General features: G+C 45.5%; 2 protein-coding genes across 14 annotated transcripts in view; one reads left to right on the top strand and one right to left on the bottom strand.

The window, feature by feature from the left end:
* Positions 1–23,564, bottom strand: part of LOC135917135 (zinc carboxypeptidase-like) — a 205,942-nt gene that overhangs the window by 25,165 nt on the left and 157,213 nt on the right. For all 3 annotated transcript variants that reach the window (XM_070524114.1, XM_070524111.1, XM_070524113.1), the window contains one exon: positions 20,168–20,275. In XM_070524114.1, coding sequence (XP_070380215.1) covers positions 20,168–20,275 — 108 coding nt within the window. The remainder of the gene's footprint in view (positions 1–20,167; positions 20,276–23,564) is intronic.
* LOC135917139 (uncharacterized) lies at positions 972–15,697 on the top strand. Of its 11 annotated transcripts, none has more exons than XM_065450631.2 (8): positions 975–1,180; positions 1,838–1,994; positions 3,415–3,530; positions 7,232–7,299; positions 9,583–9,669; positions 9,782–9,829; positions 12,751–12,798; positions 15,484–15,697. In XM_065450631.2, the coding sequence occupies exons 3-8, from the start codon at positions 3,434–3,436 to the stop codon at positions 15,634–15,636; spliced, it is 501 nt and encodes a 166-aa protein (XP_065306703.2). In that variant the 5' UTR covers positions 975–1,180; positions 1,838–1,994; positions 3,415–3,433; the 3' UTR covers positions 15,637–15,697. The 11 variants fall into 11 exon arrangements, with proteins under 11 accessions (XP_070380211.1, XP_070380209.1, XP_065306703.2 ...); XM_065450627.2 differs by having other exon boundaries at positions 979–1,180; positions 1,841–1,994; positions 3,415–3,548; XM_065450628.2 differs by having other exon boundaries at positions 979–1,180; positions 3,420–3,548.

The following is a 23,564-nucleotide window of genomic DNA, read 5'->3' as shown; positions in this document are numbered from 1 at the left end:
TTGCGTTTCTTGCGGTGTTTCGAATTTTGTGTTTCGTATGTGTGTTCCGTATGTCCGAGCAGCACTCGGATCCGTTACACCTGTGAGACGTGAGTTCCTGGGCACGAGGGTCTGGAGGGGAACGAAGCGCCACACGCCGCGGCTCGAGGGCGCCACCTGCCGGGCCAACCCTTCCTACTCTTGAGATTCCGGGTCTACGTCAGCGGGGGCAGAGACCGCACCCATCACCTACTCAGCGATCCTTCAACATCACAGCAGGAACGCATGGTGTACCCACCACCTGACCCAAACCTCAACAAAGAAGAAAGTACCACACTCAGAAGACTACAGAGTAACACTCACGGCCACGGAATATTCATGCACAGACTCTACCCAACGCAACAAGGATACCACTTCCTAATGTGCGGCATATCGGACACCTGATCCTCGAGTGTCCATGGTATCTATAGACACAGACGCGTCGCCTTCACCGAAAGATTGTAACGCCGGACAAGACAGCGAAGACCTCGTAGAAACGTGGGAGGCCAAGTTCGTCTCCGAGGACCTGGAACAACGACACGTCGTCGCCAGGGCTAAGGAGGCAGTGAAGGCCTGAGGTATCCTGGAATGAGGAGACCTCCCACCTATAGTAGAACCGATCGGCTTGCCCCGGGATACTGTTTCAAAATGAACGTTTATTCCTCCTCCTCCTCCTCGCAAATGTGTGGAGTGTAAAAAGTATCTAGCCTTCGTACAGTGTTGTCTGCTATAGTACATGAGACGGAGCACAACGTAGTTTGACTCCGTCTTCATCTTGCTATTGCTTGCTGAATTCGTGGCTAAATAACGCCAGACCCGTCGTCAAGCTTTTTAAACCGAGCGCATCAAACCTGAAGCGTTCATTGTGTTCCCCACTTGCAGAATAAAGCTGGAGATTTCTTTTGGTTCTTTACTTGTTCTTCTGAATGCACGCACTGAGGATACAGGCCGTTCTTTCGAGAAAGGCTAAAGGAGGTGAAATTGTGAATTTGATTGAACGAGCGTAAGAGCGAGCTCCAGCTTAGAGTGGTGTGCTTTCTTTTATAAGTTTGCACTTAAGTCAGTTAATCTCTTTTACCCGTTTGACTCCCTGCGGAGCTTTCGGGGTAAATCGCCTCCCGTAAGTTAACCGGAATTTTGGAGCCATCGGGATTTATATAAGGTAAGGCAATTAAGGCAAGCCATTTCACCATCCAACTAAATATACGCTGCTTGTTGGGATGAACAGTTATCTGATATTATAAAGCCACCATTGCGCAACAACTTCCGAATGTATAACATGAGGAAAAATTCTCCGGGCAGCCGACTTTAATAGGAAAATTTGGTTTTGGTTTCGCTTGTCTTGTAACGGGGGATTTCTTCTTTTTCAGTGACACGTGCTATGAAGATACTGGTGCTGCGTGTGAGCGCGTGCGTGTGTGTGTGTGTGTGTGTGTGCGCGCGTGTGTGTGTGTGTGTGTGTGTGTGTGTGTGTGTGTGTGTGTGTGTGTGACAAGTTGCGGGCCGCGTTGGTTGGTGCCTTGCATTCCAAAGTGTCGTTATCGTCAGCCAACTTTTATTATCTTTTTTCTTTGTCCTCTGCGGGACGCATCTTCAGTTACTTATCGCATTTTGCGACGACAGCGCCAGCTGTCGCAAGACACCTCGTGAGGGTGTAATACCTGTGTTGCCTGGAACTTTCGATCGCGATCAAACTTTTCAAGCGTGATTGGCTCCTTTGCGCAAACGTGGAAGCTCACGTGGCAGTTTCGTTCTCAATGAATGTGAAGTGGACGCCGTCTGCGGCAATGTCACTAACCAATTATCGTTTCCGGTGCAGCAGAACAGTGGCACCGTGTGTCATCACTACGGCGGAAACACGGTGTTCACCGTGTCCTTGACAGATGGCGCCATCGCTTTGTTGCAGTAGAATCCAGATGTTTGCTGTGGCGTTACCGCAGGCGACGCCTAATTCGGATTTATGGTGGACTAAACTGGTAAGTAATGTTCAAAAACGCGGCATTAAACTTAACTTCATACGAAATTGTATCCCAGTGTGAAATTTCAGCGAAGATGAGCCAGAGGGGCAGCGCGAAAGGTCATGGGCACTTGACGTTTGCGTTTGTGCACCACTTAGTGCATCGTCTTATGTCCTCAAGCAAAAGGTGTCGAGATTCCTAAGCAAAATTTAGAAGACTAGGCCGCGATAATGCAGCGATGATATTCCACTGGTCATTCCTTTTCGCACTTCGTCAGTGGTCATTTATACCAGCGCTACACCCGCGTTATCGGCGGGATCAGCCGGCCGTGAGCGATGGATGATAAGAGTGGCACAGAATCGAACTGAAGGAATCGCTCCAACATAACGTCCCTACTTTAACCCCACAAAGCCCGAACATCATTCCAAATTAAAGAAAATAGAATAACTTGCTCGCACTTATTTTTAGCCATGGCGAGGGCTTCCTTGTACGAAGAAAATAGTAAAATGATAATTGGTCAAACTTAATTAACAAAATTACTTAATTAGTACGAAGATTTGCTGAACTTTCCACGACAGAAAACTCCCTTCAGCGCATTAAAACCGCTGGTATGGACTCATGCATTCCAGCGTGCATGCATTCCACATAGTCATTCCAGCGCTTAAATGACTATGTGCGTTTGCCTTTTTGTGTTGCAAGTGCTGTTTAACACTAACATGTATGTATTCTATTTTTCTTTATATTCTGGTGTCGTAACTCCTTTTATTTGTATTGTCATGTGTTCACAACTATAGATAATGTTATTGCAAACACATGTTGACATCATACGCTGTTGATTTACTAATTAATCGCCCTTTTGCTACTGTATACCTCATTGATCTTCGCATTTCCTGATGTCATTTTAATATGGACACTGCCTGCTGCTGTAAACCAACACTGCCTTGTAGAGGGGGGTCATGGGCCTAGTCAAGCTGTCGAGACAGCTTTTAGCTCTTGACCCTTTCCAGGAGCCGTTATTTCTGGAAAAACAAAAATTGAATTGAATTGAATTGAAATCAGAATTTTCAGGCATCTCATCCAGCGTTGAAATCAAGAAAAAGAAATGGGCATGGGCAGGACATGTAATTAGGATGGAAGATAACCGATGGTCATTAAGAGTTACGGACTGGATTCCAAGGGAAGGGAAGCGTATCAGGGGGCGGCTGAAAGTTAGGTGGGCGGATGAGATTAAGAAGTTTGCAGGGACGACATGGCCACAATTAGTGCATGACCGGGGTTGTTGGAGAAGTATGGGAGAGGCCTTTGCCCTGCAGTGGGCGTGACCAGGCTGCTGATGATGAATCCAGCGTGTCAAAGAACGACAAGTTGGGCTTTGTGCGATTAATCTGGCGCTCGCCTTAATAGCCACTGCAGGGGCGCTTTGAATTTCTCGCTGAAGCGCAGGACGGCCAAGTGAGATGCACGCCCTGCTGGCGACGTACCTGGCCTTGTACAGCGTCGGGGCGGGTGCGACGACGCCTCCCCCTGTGGGAGGATACCATTCCTCGGACTCCGGTGTGCACTGCGGACAACGTGCGTATCCACGCAGCAATAGAGAGTTTTAGTTTAGGGGACGCAAGCGGCTTGAGTACACAAGAACTGGGGGCGACGGCACTGCGCATGCGCTGAACCGTCTGCGCATGCGCAGATGGTGCTGATGGTGCAGATGGTGCACCATCTGCACCATCATCAATGCACCATCAATGGTGCATTGATGGTGATGATGGTGATTGATGGTGCATCACCAATGGTGATGATGGTGCATCACCAATGGTGATTTATTTATTTATTTATTCAAAATACCCCCAAAGGCCCTCATTACGAGGGTATTACATGGGGCATCACCATCTGCACCATTGATGGTGCATCACCACCATCTGCACCATCAATGGTGCAGATGGTGCTGATGGCGCAGATGGTGCATCTGCGCATGCGCAGTGCCTTCGCCCCTAGTTTTTGCGTACGCAAGTCTCTTGCATCCCCTAAACTAAAGCTCTCTAATGGTCCGAGGAGGAGGAGGAAAGAGAAAAGAAGAAGGCAGAGAGGTTAACCAGAATAACGTCCGGTTGGCTACCCTACACCGGGGGAATGGGAAAGGGGAAAGCAAATATCACAGGGAGAGAGAGGAGGGAAGGGAAGAAGGAAATTCAAGCCTCAAGCGACCTTGCGGGAGTTTACCGTCAACAGATTCGCGTAATATTTCCGCAGAATTTCAGAACACGTTCGCGAAATTTTTGCGTCATACTAGACAGACTGTTTTACACGTGGGTAACTGCTCGCGAAAGAAAAAAAAACAGGTCACAGAGCCAGCTTCTTCTGATCACGATGAAAGGCTAGCGTGGGACGCACCCTTCATAGTGAATACATAATTTTTTTCTATTATTTGTTTTTGACATACGGCAGATCGGAATTGTGTCTTTGCACGACGGGCACTGATACTGCAAACAGCAACTTTAAGCGAGGCAACAAGAGAGCAATTTGAAGACCGCAAGTACGCACTTATAAATCTCAAAAATAATACAATTGCATTTTACTTTGCAGGCAGCCAGTATAGCTCGGGTAGGAAATTCGAGTCTGAAATCATACGAGAGTAAACAGAAAACTTGTAGGTGCACATGTCCATCCTAGGAAAATGGTTGGTTATTGAATTCGGATCATCGCGACATTCGCATCTTGTGGACAAAAGGTTTACGTGTAACATAAGGTCTATAGTAATAATTCACATGACTGAATGCAAAGGGTTAAGGCGATGTAATTATGTCCATTTTAAAGAGTTCAACATCATTAGGGTGTTCAACTAGGGAATAGAGTAGGTGTGTTTGAAATCAAATGAGAATAGACAGACTGTCTCAGAATTTCCCAAATTCCTAATATGCTACGCTTATGGTAGAAATCCAAATGTAATGCAGGCATATTCTAGTTTCGGTCTCATAAAAGCAAGATTAGTTAGTAACGCTCACAGGTGAATTTCTAAGTTTGTGTCCTAAGAACCAGCTCTGGGAAAAGGAAATAACAAACATTTTTACTATGTGAGTTCCAAGAAAAGTTATTAGTGAATGTAACTTCTATAGGTATTTGCAGTTGTTAACTCGCTTAAGTTTTGATGATGCTCATTTGTGCCAGTATTGCTAGTAGAAGTACCGTTCTGTTAAACGAAGCCGAACTGTTTTATCTTTGTCCAATACGACGCCCCAATAATCCATTCATTTTAAATGTCATGCAAACTCAAACAACGTTCACGTTAGTTATGCGCTGAAGCTGTTTCCCGAAACAGTGCGCAGTTGTCTACGAACAGTCTAACTTGTGCAAAAGTCTCAGGTCTCTCCTCTGGGGTGCACCAGATAAAACGGTCCATCAATTAAAATGAGCTGTACGCGATCGGAAAAATTATTCTGCTAAGCAACTATAATAGTAGAGATAATGATGATTTTCAGTTTTCGAATTGGTTTATTGTGATCACAGTTGAATAAGTTTACGAGTAAATTACTTGTCATGCAAAAAGTGAGTTACTACACATATAAACCTAATTTTGCAAGCGCTGGTACTTATCGAATAACGTTCGTTCTATTTTACTATATATACGTAACCACTGCTGAGAGCGTAAACTTTTATTTCAAATCAGCAAGATTTGAGTCCGGCGTCTTTTAGTTGGTCTGAATACAACTTTTATTTGGCGTCTAATTCCTTTCAGAAAAAGAGGTAAGAATATTGACGTCGATGCTTACACGTGAAAATGGTGTTTGTAGGTAGTCCTAGTAAGTAGTAGTAGCGGTAGTAGCAGTCGTAGCAGCTATTAAAAATAGTATATATTAGTTGCAGTAAGTAACAGTGGTTGTCTTGAAAGAAATGGGAAGATATAAAGGTACATGTTGATCCGGATGTGACTAACTTACTACTGCTAATGAAACAACCATGCGCAAAACATAAAAAAGACCAATATGAGAAGTGTAAAAATGGTAGGTGACCCTAATTTTTGACTTAGGTGTCTTTTAGTGCCACTCGCACCTTTGCGTTGATGGTCTTTAGGTTAACTTTAGGTGAACACAATGCAAGAACCGAACTCCGAGCCAACTGCTTTCCATTATTCAGGCGGTTAACTATCGTGTTACCATGTTGTGTGTGATGTAATTAGTGACATCATTATTGTTGCTTTCTACTTCCGGGTTTCCAGAAATTTTGCCAAAGTCGTGCTCACGTGGCGGGTCCCTAAAGCGTACGATTCTGTGCTTTTGTGTGCGGTAATGAGTGATTTCTATTAAATTCGAATTATTCCAGACACTTCAGTAACTCAACTTGTAAACAACCTTATGCTCTGATATCATATCTATAATGAAACCTATAAATTGCCTACGGTAGAATTTTTTTCTACTATTTTTCTGATTCATATTGAATTTCGGCCTCTGTAGACTCAGTGATTTCTAATTAATTCTAATTATTCCAGACACTTCAGTACCTCAACCTGTAACTGAACCTATGCTCTGACATCATATCTATAACCAAACACGTGAATTTTGTGCTGTACTATTTTTTTCCTATTTCTTTCTGATTTACTATTAATTTCCTCCGCGGTAGTCTAAGGAGGTGAACCGCTGAACCGTGAAGTGCTGCGCAAGAAACAAGAGTGTCACTCGATTCCCGCGCCACTAATAACTCTGCAAACGCTCCCGCACACCACAAGCACTCGGAGTAGCCTTATTCATTGCTACAGGTGGCAGCCTGGAAGTTCTGTTAGCAGGGACTCTCGCATGTCTTCCGTATGTTCGAAACTCACTACCGCCAACGTTCTTCCTTTCGCATGTGTTATTTTTTATACATTGATTTCTTCATAGCGACCACCGAGGCGAAGTTATAAAACGCAACTGAGAGCTTGCGCGGTGAGCCCAGGTTTCCTTCAGCAAGGATGACGTGGCGTCGCGGCGGTGCCCTCTCCCCTCGCGCAGCACCTGACGCGCCAGCGCGGTATCACTGTGTTCCGATTCACCCACTCTGCTCCGTCGAGGCGCGCACGTGACGTGACGTCACAGCCAATGGGAGTTTAGGCGTCATTTCGCTGCTAGAGACACCGGCCTTTTGGCTCCATTGGCCGTTTGATGCTTTCGCATCAATAGTTTGAGGAGACATGCGAGATTTAGTCGAGCGTCTGTCTGACTCTTGGAAACACATATTGTGAAAGCCGTCGCTCATATAATCTCGCCAGCCCTCTCCTCTTCCTGCAGTGATAGATGCGGCGTCGACATGCTTGGACAACGAACACGGAGCCGACACAGAGCACTTCAGGTATCAGGTTCGTGATAATCGTCTTTCTATCCTGAGAGTTCGCCATGAACCGACAGAACATGTAAGTCAAGAACTAAGCGTATCTCCTCTGACATAAATATTCTAATAAAATGCGCACGAGACAGTAGAGGCTACATTAAGTTCGGCTGTCGCTGTTGAAAGAAGCGTTAACCCGCGTTTTTTTTTTTTTCTATGGCACATAGCGTACGCCACCCTACCAGGTTTTCGCACCAAAAAGCCGACATCGCAACTCTTGCTGGCTCCATTACAAGATACAGTAATAAGTGACAATCTAAAAACGAAGTGCCAAATATCGTAATCACGATCATCATCAGCCTGTTTTTACGTCCACTGTAGGATGAAGGCCTCTCGAAGCGATCTCCAATTAGCCCTCTCTTGTGCTAGCCGATTCCAACTTGTGCATGCAAATTTTCTAATGTAATCGCCCCACCTAATTTTTTGCCGTCCCCCTCTGTGCTTCTCTTCCCTCGGCACCCATTCGGTAACTCTAATGGTCTAACGGTTATCTTCCCTACGTAATATATGGCCTGCCCCGCTCCTATGCTTTCTCCTAATGTGAACTAGAACATCGGCTATCCCTTTTTTGCCCTCTGTTCCACACCACTCTCTTCCTGGTTCTTAAAGGTACGCCTAACACGTTTCATTCCATTCCTTTTTGCAGTGTTCGCAACTTTTCTCGAGCCAAGCTTCCTTGTTAACCTCCAGGTTTGTCCGTAACAATATATTAGCACCGGTAAAAGGCAATGATTGCACATATTTTTTCTTTTCAGTGACAGTGGTAATCCCACTGTCATCGAAAATGCAAGTGTACCATCATTACATTCCACTGGTGCTAACTTTACAACATGTGAACAAAGAAGCTCGAGAAAATTTTGAACTCCAACTAAACACTGATTTGCACTGAATCGCCAAGCCAATCGCGCTCGCTCCGTTCTGTAACGCCACACCATGACGGCAGAGAACTGAGTGAGTATAATTGGCTGGTGCATGGGCCCCGCTTCTTTCAAAATAATTGTCACGTGGGAACTGTTTTCAGCCTCCAAGCCACAAAGGGCCTGCGCGGGCAGTGTCGTCGTCGTCATCATCGTCGTCGTCATCATCATCATCATCATCATCATCATCCTGGTTACGCCCACTGCAGGGCAAGGGCCTCTCCCATACTTCTCCAACTACCCCGGTCATGTACTAATTGTGGCCATGTTGTCCCTGCAAACTTCTTAATCTCATCCGCACACCTAACTTTCTGCCGCCCCTTGCTACGCTTCCCTTCCCTTGGAATCCAGTTCGTAACCCTCAATGACCATCGGTTATCTTCCCTCCTCATTACGTGTCCTGCCCATGCCCATTTCTTTTTCTTGATTTCAACTAAGATGTCATTAACTCGCGTTTGTTCCCTCACCCAATCTGCTCTTTTCTTATCCCTTAACGTTACACCTATCATTCTTCTTTCCATTGCTTGTTGCGTCGTCCTCAATTTAAGTAGAACCCTTTTCGTAAGCCTCCAGGTTTCTGCCCCGTAGGTGAGTACTGGTAAGACACAGCTATTATATACTTTTCTCTTGGGGGATAATGGCAACCTGCTGTTCGTGATCGGAGAATACCTGCCGAACGCACCCCAGCCCATTCTTATTCATTCTTGTTCGGTGGCAGTGTAGCGTGCACTGAACTCCTACACTGCCACCGAGTTGCATGAGTCGGCGTACGTCATCATGTCGCCAAGTACAGACTGTTATATTACTGGACTGTTATGTTACTGTCCTAGGAGATCCTAAACGTGCGTCTCTAGCTACTATATGACTAAGTTGCAGGGAAGAAAGGGGGTTAACCAAGGGACCCTATTTTTATTAGTCTTATCATAAGAAGCCAACAAACACTCACACCAAGGACAACATAAAGGAAATCACTTGTGCTTATTAATTTAAACAAAGAAACGCTGAATTAATGGAAATGAAAGCGGATGAAAAAACAACTTGCCGTAGATCGTTCCCCACCTGCGGCAAGTTGTTTTTTTCATCCCCTTTCATTTGCAGTAATTCAGCGTAACCGAGAGTTACGTATTAGGATGTTAACGAATGAGTTACGAATAAAGGATATTTTTTTCCATGTTTATGTGTCCATTATTCTTTGTCATTTGTGCTGCTATTTGATTAACGTTATTTGACGAGTATGTTAAGTGTAATCCTGTTTGTGAAGAAGTAACTTGGTTTCTGCACATGTAAGTGCAGAACGTCCTTTTTTTTTTGCCGCTCTTATTCCATTCCGACCTCAGCTAAGCGACGCCCACGCTAGGACGGAACTGCGCAGCTGCGTGCAGGTTGAGTTCGACAAAGCCAGAGCTGCGAACCGGTCTTGTTCGGTAAGCGTCTAACAGACATTCTCGAACAGGGCTTAGAGTTTCGTCCTCGCTGCCTACCGCGAATCGCTTCCTTATTCCTCACGATCGCGCACGTCCTTGCTCTTCTGCGTAGGTTCGGTCCTTCACCGACTGCCTAACTGAAGCACTGGGTGACAAAACGGTGAGTTCTGCCTTTTTGCAGCGAACATAGTTCAACGGCCGACGCCGCTGTCGCATGGTTTACCAGGTCGCGAGGATAGCCTCGTAAGGCCCCTCGTACAGGCGCCGACAAAGTGGTATACTGCACGCAGATTGCTACTGCAGCGGCGTCGCTCGGCATTTTGGCGAGCTGAGCACGAAACATTGACACGAGTCAAGCGACATGCCTGCAGATAACAAAGGGCACCCATTGGCTGTCTCGATCCCAGATGCTGCCTGTAGATGGCGTTGCGAGGCAGTTTGCCGTTGCTCCGGCTCCCGCTGCGTGGAGTATACCACTCTTGTCGGCACCTGTACATTTCGAACGGTGCCTTTAATCGTTCTAAAGCGAATATTTCTTTGCTTCTTACAAGGGCTTTGGTGTTCGTCGCCGTTTCCTCGCCGGGTATATTTGTGCATTCGGACAACCTGGATCACTGGGCATGTGCTACTCGGTGTGTGCCAGCTCTTGGCAAACCCCCTGGGATGCGTGCTCCACTGCGACACAAAGGAGCAGCAAGCCTTGAATGTATTTGACATCACCTGACATCAAGCCTTGAATGTATTTGAATGCACCTGACATCAACGTTCTCCTCTCAACGCGGATCACCCGTCGACTTCGCTCTCGTGACCCAGATGCGCAGACAGCTACAGGCTTTGACGCTGTGGTCGTATCAGAATCCACCACCACCACCGCCGCCACCATTTCTTCACTTACATGTATAGCTCAACGCTCCTGCTTCAATGTACGCTTTGATTCCATTCTATTTGCTTTCTCCACATTTAGCTGCTCCTGCTGTCGAACTACCCAGTAGCACAAATATCATCTTGGAAATTGGCTATAGTCTGTTTACGTACCCAGTGAGACATACATTATGAAATAATTTACATCCATAAAAGCAATGAGGGTGTAAATTTGTCTATAACGCACATACTTACACCTTTTTTAGGTTTAAGGGTGCGAGCTATGGACGGATTTCCACTTTTATTCGCTTTTAAGGGGGTAAACTGCTGTACAAAATAAATAACGGTGTAAATTGGTCTATAAACCATATTTTTACGCTCCCTTTAGAAGTAAGGGTGTGAGCCATGGACAGATTTCCACTTTTATTTCATTTTAAGGGTGTCAACTGGTGCACGTAAAGTAAGTAAGTGTGCAAATTCGTCTATAACTCACATCCTTACATCCTTTTTAGGTGTAAAGGTGTGTGTCATATATTATACCATTATTCACTTTTAAGGGTTTTAACTATTTTACACGGTTCGGAGTTGCACACACCAGTGTTCCAAGTTGTCTATTACAGCACATAAAAGCGGCACACTCTGAGTGGCCTAAGTTGTTGCACAACCGGATAAACAACAGCCAGCAGCCAACAGCTAGAAGCCATTACCCGCGGACCCGGGGTAAAAGGCAAAGAGTGCTTCACTTTAGAAATACTTGCTTGATACATAGGTTGCAGGGAGAGTATATAAAGGCAGCCTCGGACAGGTCATTGCCTATTATAGTTATTTTATGGCAATCGGCAAGATTATTCTCGGTTGAGGCCTTATTGTCAACCCGCCTATTCAACTAGATGCGATTTCTAAGAGGAAGCTATTGCCTCAGAATCTTCTGTTCAGATACAAGGCAACGGAGAAATCGGTTTCTTCCTTTCACACTGCACTGAACTTGAGAGCCTTTCTCGGGTTTATAAGAAAAAAATTAGAACTACTAAGCGCAATAAAATAGGTCTGATTTCGGCCACCAGTTATTTTATTACTGAACGTTTCAAAAGAAAAGTCGCAGTTTCACCCGAAAGGTGGAGCATCATTGCGATAGCAAATTATTAGACAGCTATGCGAAATAAGTATAGTAGATTTCTAGGCCGTTTACTCTTGTAAGCACTCGCTGACCAACTTAATTAACAAGCGTGGTGTGGCGCGCGCATAGGCAAACATAAACACACCTCACTCGATGACCGCAGACACTCGCTGTCAAAACTCTGGTGCGAGGAAGAGCGGCAGCAGCAGTGAGCGAATCGACTTTCGTGCTGCCTCTCGCTTCAAGCGCGACGGCGAAAACGCAGCGTATACGAAGCTATCAGGCCTCGACACAGCTGGACTCTGTACCCATCGCGTATGGCGTTAAATATAGGGCCCGCGCGGTCGCGCTCAGCCGTGCCATACGCAGCCAATGCCGGTGTAGAACCCTCCCCCCCCCCCCCTGCTCCTGCCTTGCACGCGTCGAGATCGAGCACAATTCTCCGCTGACACTCGCAAGCTTTTATTTGCACCCACACAATGCGGCGCGCAAGCATGAGGTTATCGCGCTTTATGCGTAACATCCCGGCGGAAATGGCGGAAATGCGCCTGGAGTGTCCATATGATTGAACAAAAATCCGCAATAAACTGGAACTTCAATATTGCAACTCTGTATCTCGGCAGTTACAAACGATAGCGCGATTCTGTAGGCCGCTGCACATGTTGAAACGTCTAAAGTGGACGTGGCAAATTTCGGAGGGGTGTATAAATCCATTTATTCCAAGTTATATGCCCCTCTCCGAAATGTCACATACATTTGTGAGATTGTTTTCGCGAAACACTCTTAAAGATTAGTGTAAGAATGTCAACGTGTAAACTCGTATACCGGATTTGTTCACCGCGGATGCTCTCATCAATTAAGCTTCCGTTTTTCTTTTTTTAGGAAGCCGATTTTGAACAATTTTAGTAAAATATATGGAGCTATAAATAGAAATTCTGCTTCCTATAATGTAGGTTTATTCCTTAAGTGGAAGAGAATTCATTGAAATCATTTGTGCTGTCGTGTGATGAGAGCGTTTCGGTATTTCACACCGAAGTTGGCTCCAGCTAAAAGCAGTGCCTTAAGTTGGTGCGCACAGTTATGGATAACCACATGTGTTGCAGAACAAGGAACACGAAGCCGGTGCAAAGCACTTCGCTGAAAAAATAACGGTGAGTGTTCCTCATCGAGGCTTCGAGGCCAGCACAATGGTATACTAGGAATGCTACATACTACCATCCACGTTACAGGTTGCCGCCCTGATTTATTCGTTACAGTTGTGGCTGTCGCATAAGCGGCGGTATTGAACGTTGTTTGTAGTAAGTTAGCTAATATACTCGACGAGGTGGCCATTACTTCTGCGAGAAATCAAAATGACTAATTGAATAATTAGCATATGAACAATAGCTAACCTTTATTTAATTACTTTATTTATAGGACAGGTATTTCAATTTACGAATTGTAGCTACTTAGTTCGTATGGAATATCGACTTGGAACAAATTCTCAGGGCACAATTGTTCCGCTTAGTTTCTTAATAAAACGTTGTTGATAGATTTAAGCACAGAAGTAACCGGAATGCCAGTGCCTCTCGTCGGGCACCTTGAAAATAATAATCTCGAAGGTGCTGTAGTCCTGAGAATTCATCCGATACGTCTTGCAAATTCACTGACTAAATTATTATATTAAAATATGTGCCGTAAGGTAAATTATTAAAAAACAATTAGCGTAATTATATTAAACATCCAATTGACATTTTGATTTATCGTAGAAGTAATTAAGTCTTCATCGAGTAATTTATCTCAAGCGTTGGAACTGTGTTATCTGGCAAAAAAAAAGGTTTTAAAAACTTGGCGCAGCTAAAAAAAATATGATAATGAAACTTGGTATAATAAGTGTTATAAAGTCAGTTTCACTTTCGTTTCCCTTGAAGTGCGTGTGCCGTCACATCGTGACACAAACTGTTGGCACGTGAGAGGGCGGGTCATCGGGATAGGCTGGTAGTGAGGCCCCATGTAGTAGCACAACAGAAGACCAAGCGAGTCGGAGCGACTCTCGAAAAGTCCCTATGTCCTGCTCTCACGTGTCAACCATTTGCGTCACGATGTGAGGGCACACTACACTTCCACTTCACATACACTTCCAGGTCAACAAGAATGATAGTGACTGTAGAACAGCTGTAATGTATAATTATTGAGGGCGCCTTGAGGCTTTTCGGCATCCTTACAGAGGTTTCAAAGCCCAATACCTTCTTTTAAAGAAAAACGAAATGAAGACTCGGAAGTATTATGGCAGCACTCATTTAAAGGGACACTAAAAAGTGAAGCAGTTTTGACTGACAAAGTATTCTTTAAAAATTCTACTTTCATTGATTTTACTACAATGGGCTGATAATAAAAAAGCCAAAATACAGGGAAATCGCAATATTTCTTTTTATATCGCTCCGAACCGGCTGAGCCATTGCGTAAGCGACGCAGCGAATTTCAAATGTGCCTTCATGTTTGGGTTATTTTGACTCAGTATATCTCTTTGAAACTCGCGAACTTTGGCTCCTTCTGGCACACACTCACTATAGTGCGTGTTTACCGATTAAAAAGTTAACCCTATCTGAGAAGACGCCGTTAAAGTTGGTGACGTCATGGCGAGATGGTGCGGGAATATCAACGCGGATGTCGTCACCCATACGCCTTTCTTTTATTTATTTTTTAGCGCTTTCTTTCGGCTAACCAAGCTTTTTATCCCGGTAAGAGTAGCTTTTCCTGGTATCGTAGAAGGGTAATGCACTTGGACAAGCTAGACCTACGTTTGAATGCCAAGCATTGTACGAGTGGAGCGACTTATTTCGCGGACAAGCAAACGGGCGGGCATGCGGGCGGGTATATCTCGCCATTTAACTTGGGCCGATGCTGGGGACAGTGCAGCCTGTATCGCCATTATAAGAGGACCCCGGTGATAGTGGGCGGCCTGAAATTACGCCGTAAAAGTGTGCTTACAGTGAGAGTGTGCGCAATGCTCATGTGCCAAAAGCGGAAGTGCAGAACGCTGCCCTTGCTCCGCCAAAAGAAGAGGCGACTGAGTGTACACGCATAGTACGAACGTGACGTCACATCCGCTGCTGTCGTCTGCTTCCGCTGTCTTCCGCCATCTTCAGGAGCCTTATCAAGAGGCGTGCGCATAGGCCTATAAGTTCCCCAACATGGCGCCGCCGTAAACCGGAAGTCGCGGAGTATCCTTGAATGACGTACGTGCATACTATGTATAGCGCTGGCAGTCTACATCCATTTTGCTTCGGCGTTAAGGGCCCCGTTTGTGGTGACATATCTTGCCGTTGACACTTAGGAGAACCAAAATCTGTCATCAGAGAGTTTTAGCTTCTCCGCAAACTTCTTGCCGTTTGCCAGGACACAATTACCGGGTTACCGGAGCCGTGGATGGCATTAGCAAAGCTGGCAGCGACATCTAGCGATACCTTGACCAACTACAACGAGTTTGAAAAAACATTTTTTTTTGTAGCGCGAGTGTTCTCTTGGATGAAAAAAATCATTAATATGACTGCACGTTGACGATTGTGTCGCTACTTACACGCTGAACGCTAGCAGTTAAACAGAATATGGTAAGTTACTGCTGCGTCAGCTTTGCGCGCCCTCTGGCTATACCCCACGTCACAAGATGTAGCCACAAGCATCGTAGCTGCTGCGCAGCTCTCGTGTAACGTGGTACTCCGGCAAACGCTAATACATTTACAGACGAGCTAAAGCTCTCTATCGCTCGGCAAGTAAATAACGTTTGGGGAACCTCTTTGGGATTAATCGAAGGTGGGATTATTAACCTGCGAATTTCTTCCTTGCGCTTGTAACAGCTCTGCATGCGGCAGAAGTTGACACAAGTTCGCGCACGGGCCTACTTCGAACTGTTGACTACGGTGCTGGCGGGACACGGCAACAGTGAACACAAAACGGAGATGCCCTTCGACATGCCCCTCATGATGACCACGTCGGGCCGGACGTTATAGGCATTGTGTACTTCCTTGGCACCCTCTGCATCCCGCGCTTTTGCTTGCTTGAAAAATAAAAAAAAACAAAAAAACATGAGTGACATTCTATTGCTTATCGACAAATCACTTGAAGGCAGTAAAATATCGGCTGAAGCACTGCCCAATATTGTTGACAGCGATTTTTATATACAAGCGTGCTTTTCCGCTGGCCTTTTCAACAAACCACTTTTCACGTTGCAATCGCTGCGCACAACCCCGCCTTTTAATACGCCTTCTCTTCCATCTGCTACATCACTCACTCGCTTTTGTAAAGCAACTCTAAAACAAACACTGAATCAGGTTAGAGAGATAAAATATTCTTTCTGAACGCGATTTTCGTTAACTTGAAGAGGTTGGTCAGCAGATGAAAAAAAAAGATCGCCAAACTAAGTTTTTTGCATATTTCGCCGGAGCGACAACCCCGGTGTCTGTGACGTCACGGATTTGAATGTTCAATGTTTCAAAGCTCTGGTAACTTAATATTATTTAGCTCCATCTTCGAAGTGTATAGAGCCTCCTATATATAGCAGCTAGCCCACGTCAACGCTCAAGTGGTATTCTTTCTTTTTTTTCTAGAATACAATGCAGTCTACCTCTGCCTGTAAAATATTAAACCGAGCTCGCCAAGACGCCGTGAAAATACCTATCGTCAGTAGAGAGGTTTAGCTTGTCCGGTATTTCGGTAAAACTCAGGAGGACGGGACATTGGGGCGCAGGCGTAAACGTGAGCGGTCTGCATGGTGCAGCCACCCGGTGGCGCAGTGCTCAAACAGACAGAAACGGCTAGTATTGCATTAACCGAGCGTATTCTTCTTCGCTGCTGGTGTAAAGCTTCAGCACTGGCATAATCGTGTTGCTGCCAAACATTTACACCAGCAGCAAAATAAAATACGCTCGGTTAATGCAATATAAGCTGTTTCCGTCTGTTTGAGCGCTGCACCACCAGGTGGCTGCACCATGCAGGCCGCTCATGTTTACGCCTGCGCCCCAACGCCCCGTCCGCCTGCGTTTTACCGGGATACCGGACAAGCTAATCCTCTCTATTGACGAACTGGTGCATGGACCTCAAGAAGGCCTCCGCAATAGTCAGTCATTTTGGCGTCTTTTCTGACTCACGAAGCGTCATCTCGTGACAAAATTGCGCTTTAATTCTTGAAGGGCAATTCACTAAATACAGTACGACTTGTTCTTTTTTCTCTCTCTCTTCGGTGTCTCTTTAACGCGAAAGCTTCAGGAAGCTGATCTTCAAAGACCGAGAGCGCGGATACGTAACGAACTGAATCGATGTAACCCCACGTGAGAGTTTCTTTAAATGATCCATAGATACTTATAAACTTCCCATAAATTGACTATGAAAATCATGATATGAACATTCAATTACTGTGCAAATTGTCTACAGAAAACCCGAAGACGCTTATGGCCTCACAGTTCTCGCCAACAAATGTGTTTGAGAGTTAAGCAAGCAGCTCCTTTGGAAGCGTGCGGACAACAAATTGTACAATAAAGTAGTTTAAATATACTAGGGAACGTGCTCGTTTTACGTATGAATCTTAAATAGCCAACGGATAAGAGTACGCGAAACGTAGTCCACGACAACACTGCAGCCAATCTACACACTGTCCAAAAATCAGTTCTATAAGAACGTGCCCGATATTGGCTTCCTTCAACGCTGTAATATGAAATGTTCTCACCGCTTCTTTCGGACTGCGTGGTTGAAAGTACGCGAGATATAAGCGCTGAATAAATTAATTGCGACAGATGTTTAGGAATGGCCGAAAGCGCAGTGAGTCGGCAGGTGAGTTCCGAGAAACAGTAGAGAGTTTTAGCTTGTCGTAAGCGCGTTGCCGTTTTATACGGAAATACCGTGTTACGGCATCCGTGACCCCCACTAGCAATGCTTGTGGCGGCACCTTGTGGCACTTTTTCCAACTACAACGTGTTTGAAACGTTCTCGCGCTGCGTGGGTGTTCCCGGTGAATAAAATTTAAAGAAAACGTACTGAATGCCATCGATCAAGTCGTTATAATGACGCTTCCTGGCGGTAGCTAAGCAGAATATCACTCCAGTGATTGCTTATCGTGGCCTCTAATTGTTGCCTTGACTATGCGTTGACTGAACGGTTGATTGAGAGCTGCAATATGGCGCCACCAACGCGGCAGCACATGCAAGCATCTCCGGTAACCTTGTAATTTGGAATCGGTAATACGTTTGCGTACAAGATAAGCAGCAATATTCAGATGCGTATAGGGACAGGTTGCGACAGAGACATATACTGATTTGCTAGAGGGCGCACAGATGGGTCAGGTTAAAGCGACGAGACTTCGGACACTATGTAAGGACACAGTAAAAAATATAATACAGACACTAAAACATTTTACGCCTTAAAGGACGTTCGTTTGTCCAATATGCCTTACCTTTTACGCCTATGAATAATTTATTGCACATGACACCTGGTTATAACTAGATGTGCGATGAGAAAAAAGCGCGTAACTGAAAACTGTCTACTGAGTTTGACCACCTGGTGAACATAGAAATATCTGGACCGAGAATTTGACAACGATAGCTATGAAAAGGTTAGTGCATTTTCCCGTGTCGTCTGTCACAGTCATCGTGATCTTGCCACAAATTTTGTAGCAAACAAGAGAGCTTAATTTGTCCCCACCATCCATTCGATCTCCCCTCTTAAACGTGAGGACGTTAGTGACGGAAGAATCAAGCACTCTTTATACTTCATAAAAGTCTTAAAATATTGAGTGTGCACGCTACACTAAAGAAAGCGGCACTGTCTGTCTCAAAGGAGGCGTATGCTACAGTATAAGCGAGGCCGGCTACTATCCTTCTCTGAACTGCTAGTGGTTCGCAAAAGGATGCAAATGTTTCAAGGAACCACAAGAGAAAACAAGAACACAGTGATATCAGTTCTAAAGATCGCGCGCGCACACACGCACGCACGCACGCACGCACGCACACGCACACACACACACACACACACACACACACACACGCACACACACACGCACACACACACACACACACAAACAAAAAACTAAAAAAATACTGAAAAGCAAATGTTCGTGGACAGTTCACGAAACTGCGGTGCTTTCATGGTGCTCAAACTTCAGAGTAAATGCTGCCGTCATTCGCACTATGTGAAAAGTGTTATTTCTTCATTTCGAAAAGGTTCTCCGCGGCATAAAAGAATATTAAGGCAAAATGCAGCCCGGTTACGGCAACATACTGCGCCGGTAGTGGGTCCGCTTTTGGGGGAGGCCTCGTTGCACATTTAAGCAACAATGCAGTCAGCCGTAAATTGGCCTGCGCTATTTTCATCCATAACAATGCATATTAAACAGCCGAACACCTTTATGGGTGTACAAAAGGTGCTTGGTATGCCGCGTGGCTAACACTATGATCCTTAAGGGGTAAAATCGAATCGGTGATGGAGATTTTTTTAATTTTCTACGATGTATTTTGTGGCAACCAAACACCATGATAGTGGCTACAGAGGACACAAAAGATGCACGAAATATAATTTATTACCTATCGCTGCCAAACTCTCGTCTTGGATATCTCGGCGCGCACTAAGTGTGCTAAGAACTAATGCATAGTTCACGACTACGCATTCCCTCATCGTGTGTGCAGCATGTCGTCGTTTTCGTTTAAAGTACATTTTTTATGGACTCGAGGATAGCGTCGCTAGACATAAAGTAAACCAGCGCCATAAAGGTTGTAGTAATATGACACTTGGCGGTGCATTTCTTACTAAACAGATGTACACCGCTGAACTAAATTGAAAACTGTTTTGTTGGCCATATTTTCTTAACTATGATTCCTTGCGATGCCATAAACCTGACAAATGTTCTCGACTGAACTGTCTTGGCAAGACATCAGCATCCGTAAGCCCGTCTCCGCCCCCTCGTTTGACTAAATAGACATAGAGAGAAAGGCAAAGGAAAGACAGGGAGGTTAACCAGAGATTATCTCCGGTTGGCTACCCTGTACTGGGGGAGGGGAAGGGGGATGCAATAGGTGAGAGAGAAAGAAAGGATAAAAAAAGGAAAAAAAATACCTAAGCACACACACGCACGTACACACGAACTATTTCTGTGGGCACTGTCACGCAACCCGCAAAGGCATTCCAAGTCTTACGCAGTGTCACCGTACAGTCCTGCGCCACACAGTGTACTGTCACAATTTGTGAGAAAGTCCCATGTCTTTCAAGTATCTAAATAGCGGTCACTGAACTGCGCCGGACAAGAAAGCCCTCTTGAAAATAGCAGTAGTGGGTTGCTGTGAACTGAGTCAAGCAGTTGGGCACTCAACTATCAGTGCAGGCTAAAGTTCAACGATAACCCTTCGGTACGCGTCTGCAACGTTCGTGGCGAAAGTGCGCGCTCTCTGACTGGTTTCTGTGACTACTGCTAGCCAGTGTTGCGCGCGTGAGAAGAAAAATTTGAACGATCACGTGACTGCCGTCGCCCACTGCGACGGACGACTGGAAGGTCTGTACCTGAATGTGGTGCGGAGGCTGACGACAGCCCCGAGCAGCCGCTCTCTGCAGTCACCCGGCTGGCATTTGGACGCTTCATCTGAACCACTGGTGAGTATACACTTGCTCCTGTAAAGATCAGAATAGTTCACTGTAGGGCCAGCTCTTTAGGGCGCAGCAAGGCGCATTGCTGAACCGAAGAAAGGGCGGGAAGAAACGAAGTAGACAGGACAGGGGCTCGTTGCAGGTCGTAAGCTAAATCTTCAGGGCTGATAAAAAAAATTGTGCAGAAATCATCTGCAATGATTGCCGATGTAAGCGAATAGCCCAAATGAACAAAACACCGACCGACCGACCGACCGGTCGGATCTCGGAGGTGATATAATGAAAGCAGGACCGATATCGGAAACCGTGTAATTCCTGGATGGAATGGACGGACGGACGGACGGACAGACGGATGGATGGATGGATGGATGGATGGATGGATGGATGGATGGATGGATGGATGGATGGATGGATGGATGGATGGATGGATGGATGGATGGATGGATGGATGGATGGATGGATGGAGATTAACCGAGAAAATACCATTTGCGTTGAATGGGAAGGGTTAGGGAGCAACGAGAAAGTTGATATGAACGAGGGACTGAGACAGGGGTGCCCTTTATACCCACTGTTATACTTAGTAAGAATGTAAAGGGCATTAAAACAGGTATAAGGCCATGTTAACAGAGCAACAGGTCCCAGGTTTCCTTTATACTGGCGACATTGCCTTGCTTGCCGACAGGCAAAGTGACATGAAACGTCCGGCTAATATCCGTGGAGACGGACGGACGGACGGACGGACGGATGGATGCTATGAACATCCCCTGTGAAACGGGGCGGCGGCTTGTGGCATCAAGTTCTATTTTTCTTATTTTGCCGAATGTCTTGTCTATCGTAGTTCTTTACGGACAAAGAATTCCTAGAATCGATCTTTCCGAGCCACTATTGGGAACTTACTTTTTTGTACTCCTCCGTTGCTTGCGCAACTACTTTTGTGGAACCAAACCTCCAACCGACTTTTGCTAATTTCTATTGCAAACATGTTTGATTTCCCTCCGCTATCCTTGAACCGATGGCTTCAAGAAGGCCAGCGGACAAATGCCTTCACATTCTAATAAAATCTGTTTCATCATTTCCCTAGCTTTATCGCAGCAAGCACATGCTTATTCACTGTTTTATCTCGCATTTCTCGCTTTATAAGCGCGTATTCTAAGGCCTCCTTACGTCGCATCGAAAAGTGAAGAGCTTCCCAATCACTTTCAAAAATTTACGCCTCTGATTTCATTTTTACCTCTTAGGTAGTTACTCATAGCTTGTTTCTTTTCTCCGCCACCCAGGTGACTGTCTCAGCCTCTCTAACTTGCAGTTTATTGTTCTATGTTGTCATGTTGCTTACTATACCGGTCGCATACTTGCAGGAAAGCTCTCTAGTGCCTTCCCTCCATTGCGAGTCAATATTTTTCCCGTACAACTACTTCTACACTCTCGAAACACATTTTCTTTCTTCCATATTTCTCAGTCGTCCTTCACAATCAATTTTACTCTGAGCTTCCCTCAGTTCAAAATTTGTCGAGCCCGTTCCACCCGGCAAAGAATCATTTGTAGTCTTCCCGTGAGCGCCCAATGCGAGGCGTGATTGCACCCCTGATTTCAAGCAAACAACCGCATTTCCAAATCTAAGTCCTGGAACCACTACACCTTTCCACATATTCCACAGTACTTCATACTTATTGTATCCCAATATTGCTCTGTGTTTCACTATGACCGCATTTATCGGCCCCTTTGATATAATTGTTTTTCCTGTGTTTCCGTATATCTATTGCCCTCATTTATCCGTACATCGAGGTATTCGTATTCTCTTACCCGAGGTATTTCCTGGTCCTGTAATCACATCGTATATTCACTGGTATTATTGAAGAATATAAGACTGGATTTTTAAACGATGAATTTCAATGCTGAAATCTGACCTTCATCTCCAAGGATATTAGCCGGACGTTGCATGTCACTTTGCCTGTCAGCAAGCAAGTCAATGTCGCCCGTATAAAGCAAGTCTAGGAGCTGCTTCTCTACTAACATGCCCTTGTACCTGTTTGAACGCCCTTTCCATTCTTACCAACTAAAACAGTGGGTATAAAGGTCACCCCTGTCTCAGTCCCTCGTTGACATCAACTTTCTCCTCGCTCCTCATCCCTTCCCATTCAACGCAAGCGGTATTCTCATGGTAAATCTCCTTCAAAAGTTTCACACAGTGGCTGACTATGCCTTCTCCTTCCAGAATATCCCATGAAATGTTGCGGCTAACGTATCATATACTGCAGTAATAGATGGATGAATGAAAAAAACTTTATTGAGGTTCATCGGGATGTGCATTAAAACGTAGCGGGCTGCTTCCACGTCGGGAAAGAAAGACCTAGCCTCTCCGCCACGTCTAAAAATGTAATTAAAAAAATCCACGTATAACGGTTTCTTGAGTCCCGTGCTCCACACGGTTGTGGTCTTTGTGTCTTGCCGTGCAGCTACGTAATCACTATGCTGCATAACGTGGCGCCAAACGCGAACAAGCTTTGTAACAGTTAATTAATCGCTTCCCCTAAAGCTTCAATGCTCACTGATTCCAACATTCGAGTCGGATCTGCAATTTTTTACATTCTCAAATGTTCCCATAACGTATGCCGTATTCCCTCTTCATTTTTTTTGCCTCCCGAAATGTGTGACGAGACTGACCCCGTGAAGTGCCACAGTTACAGCTCGTTACGGCTTTACATTTGTCGACAGCTGTTGCGCTTGAGCCCACCGCCGGCGCAAGCGAATGTGTTGTGAGGCGTCGCTGAAGACGCGCGCAAGGCGCCTAAAGCACGCCCGAACAGCTGTCTGATCCGTCGTATAACGCTTCTCTCTTTTTTTAGTGTTTCACACTACGAGGACAAATTTATCCTCGCTTGCGCAAGAATACCTCGCACAGAAATTGGGCTTCGAAATCTGTGCGGCCCCAATCTGTCGCACGTCCGATGAAAGTTGTGAAGGCGGAACGTGAAACGGATTGTGTGAAACCCCCGCTTTCAACGACACCGCCGAACGAGTCGATTCCATTAAAGTGCGCGCTCTTCTTCCTCAAATGAGCGCGTTTAGTTCAATGGCATTTTAAGTCGCTGCGTGACACAAGGCGCTAACGAAGGAATCTCCTCAATGCTTTTAAAAGAGAGGAGTACATTTGTCGATAGATTAACGCGTAGTGCTTGAGCATTGTGGAGTATACTTATCACGATCCGAAAAACACGATCTAAGACTCGTCACAGCCAATCTCCATAAAGGACGGTAGACGAGCAGAGAAGGTGATAGTGCGAAGTACGTGAGCACGCGAGCACGTCCACAT

Source organism: Dermacentor albipictus, chromosome 8 (genome assembly GCF_038994185.2).
Source record: "Dermacentor albipictus isolate Rhodes 1998 colony chromosome 8, USDA_Dalb.pri_finalv2, whole genome shotgun sequence".
Classification (NCBI taxonomy): domain Eukaryota; kingdom Metazoa; phylum Arthropoda; class Arachnida; order Ixodida; family Ixodidae; genus Dermacentor; species Dermacentor albipictus.
This window is presented reverse-complemented; position numbering and strand designations above follow the sequence as displayed.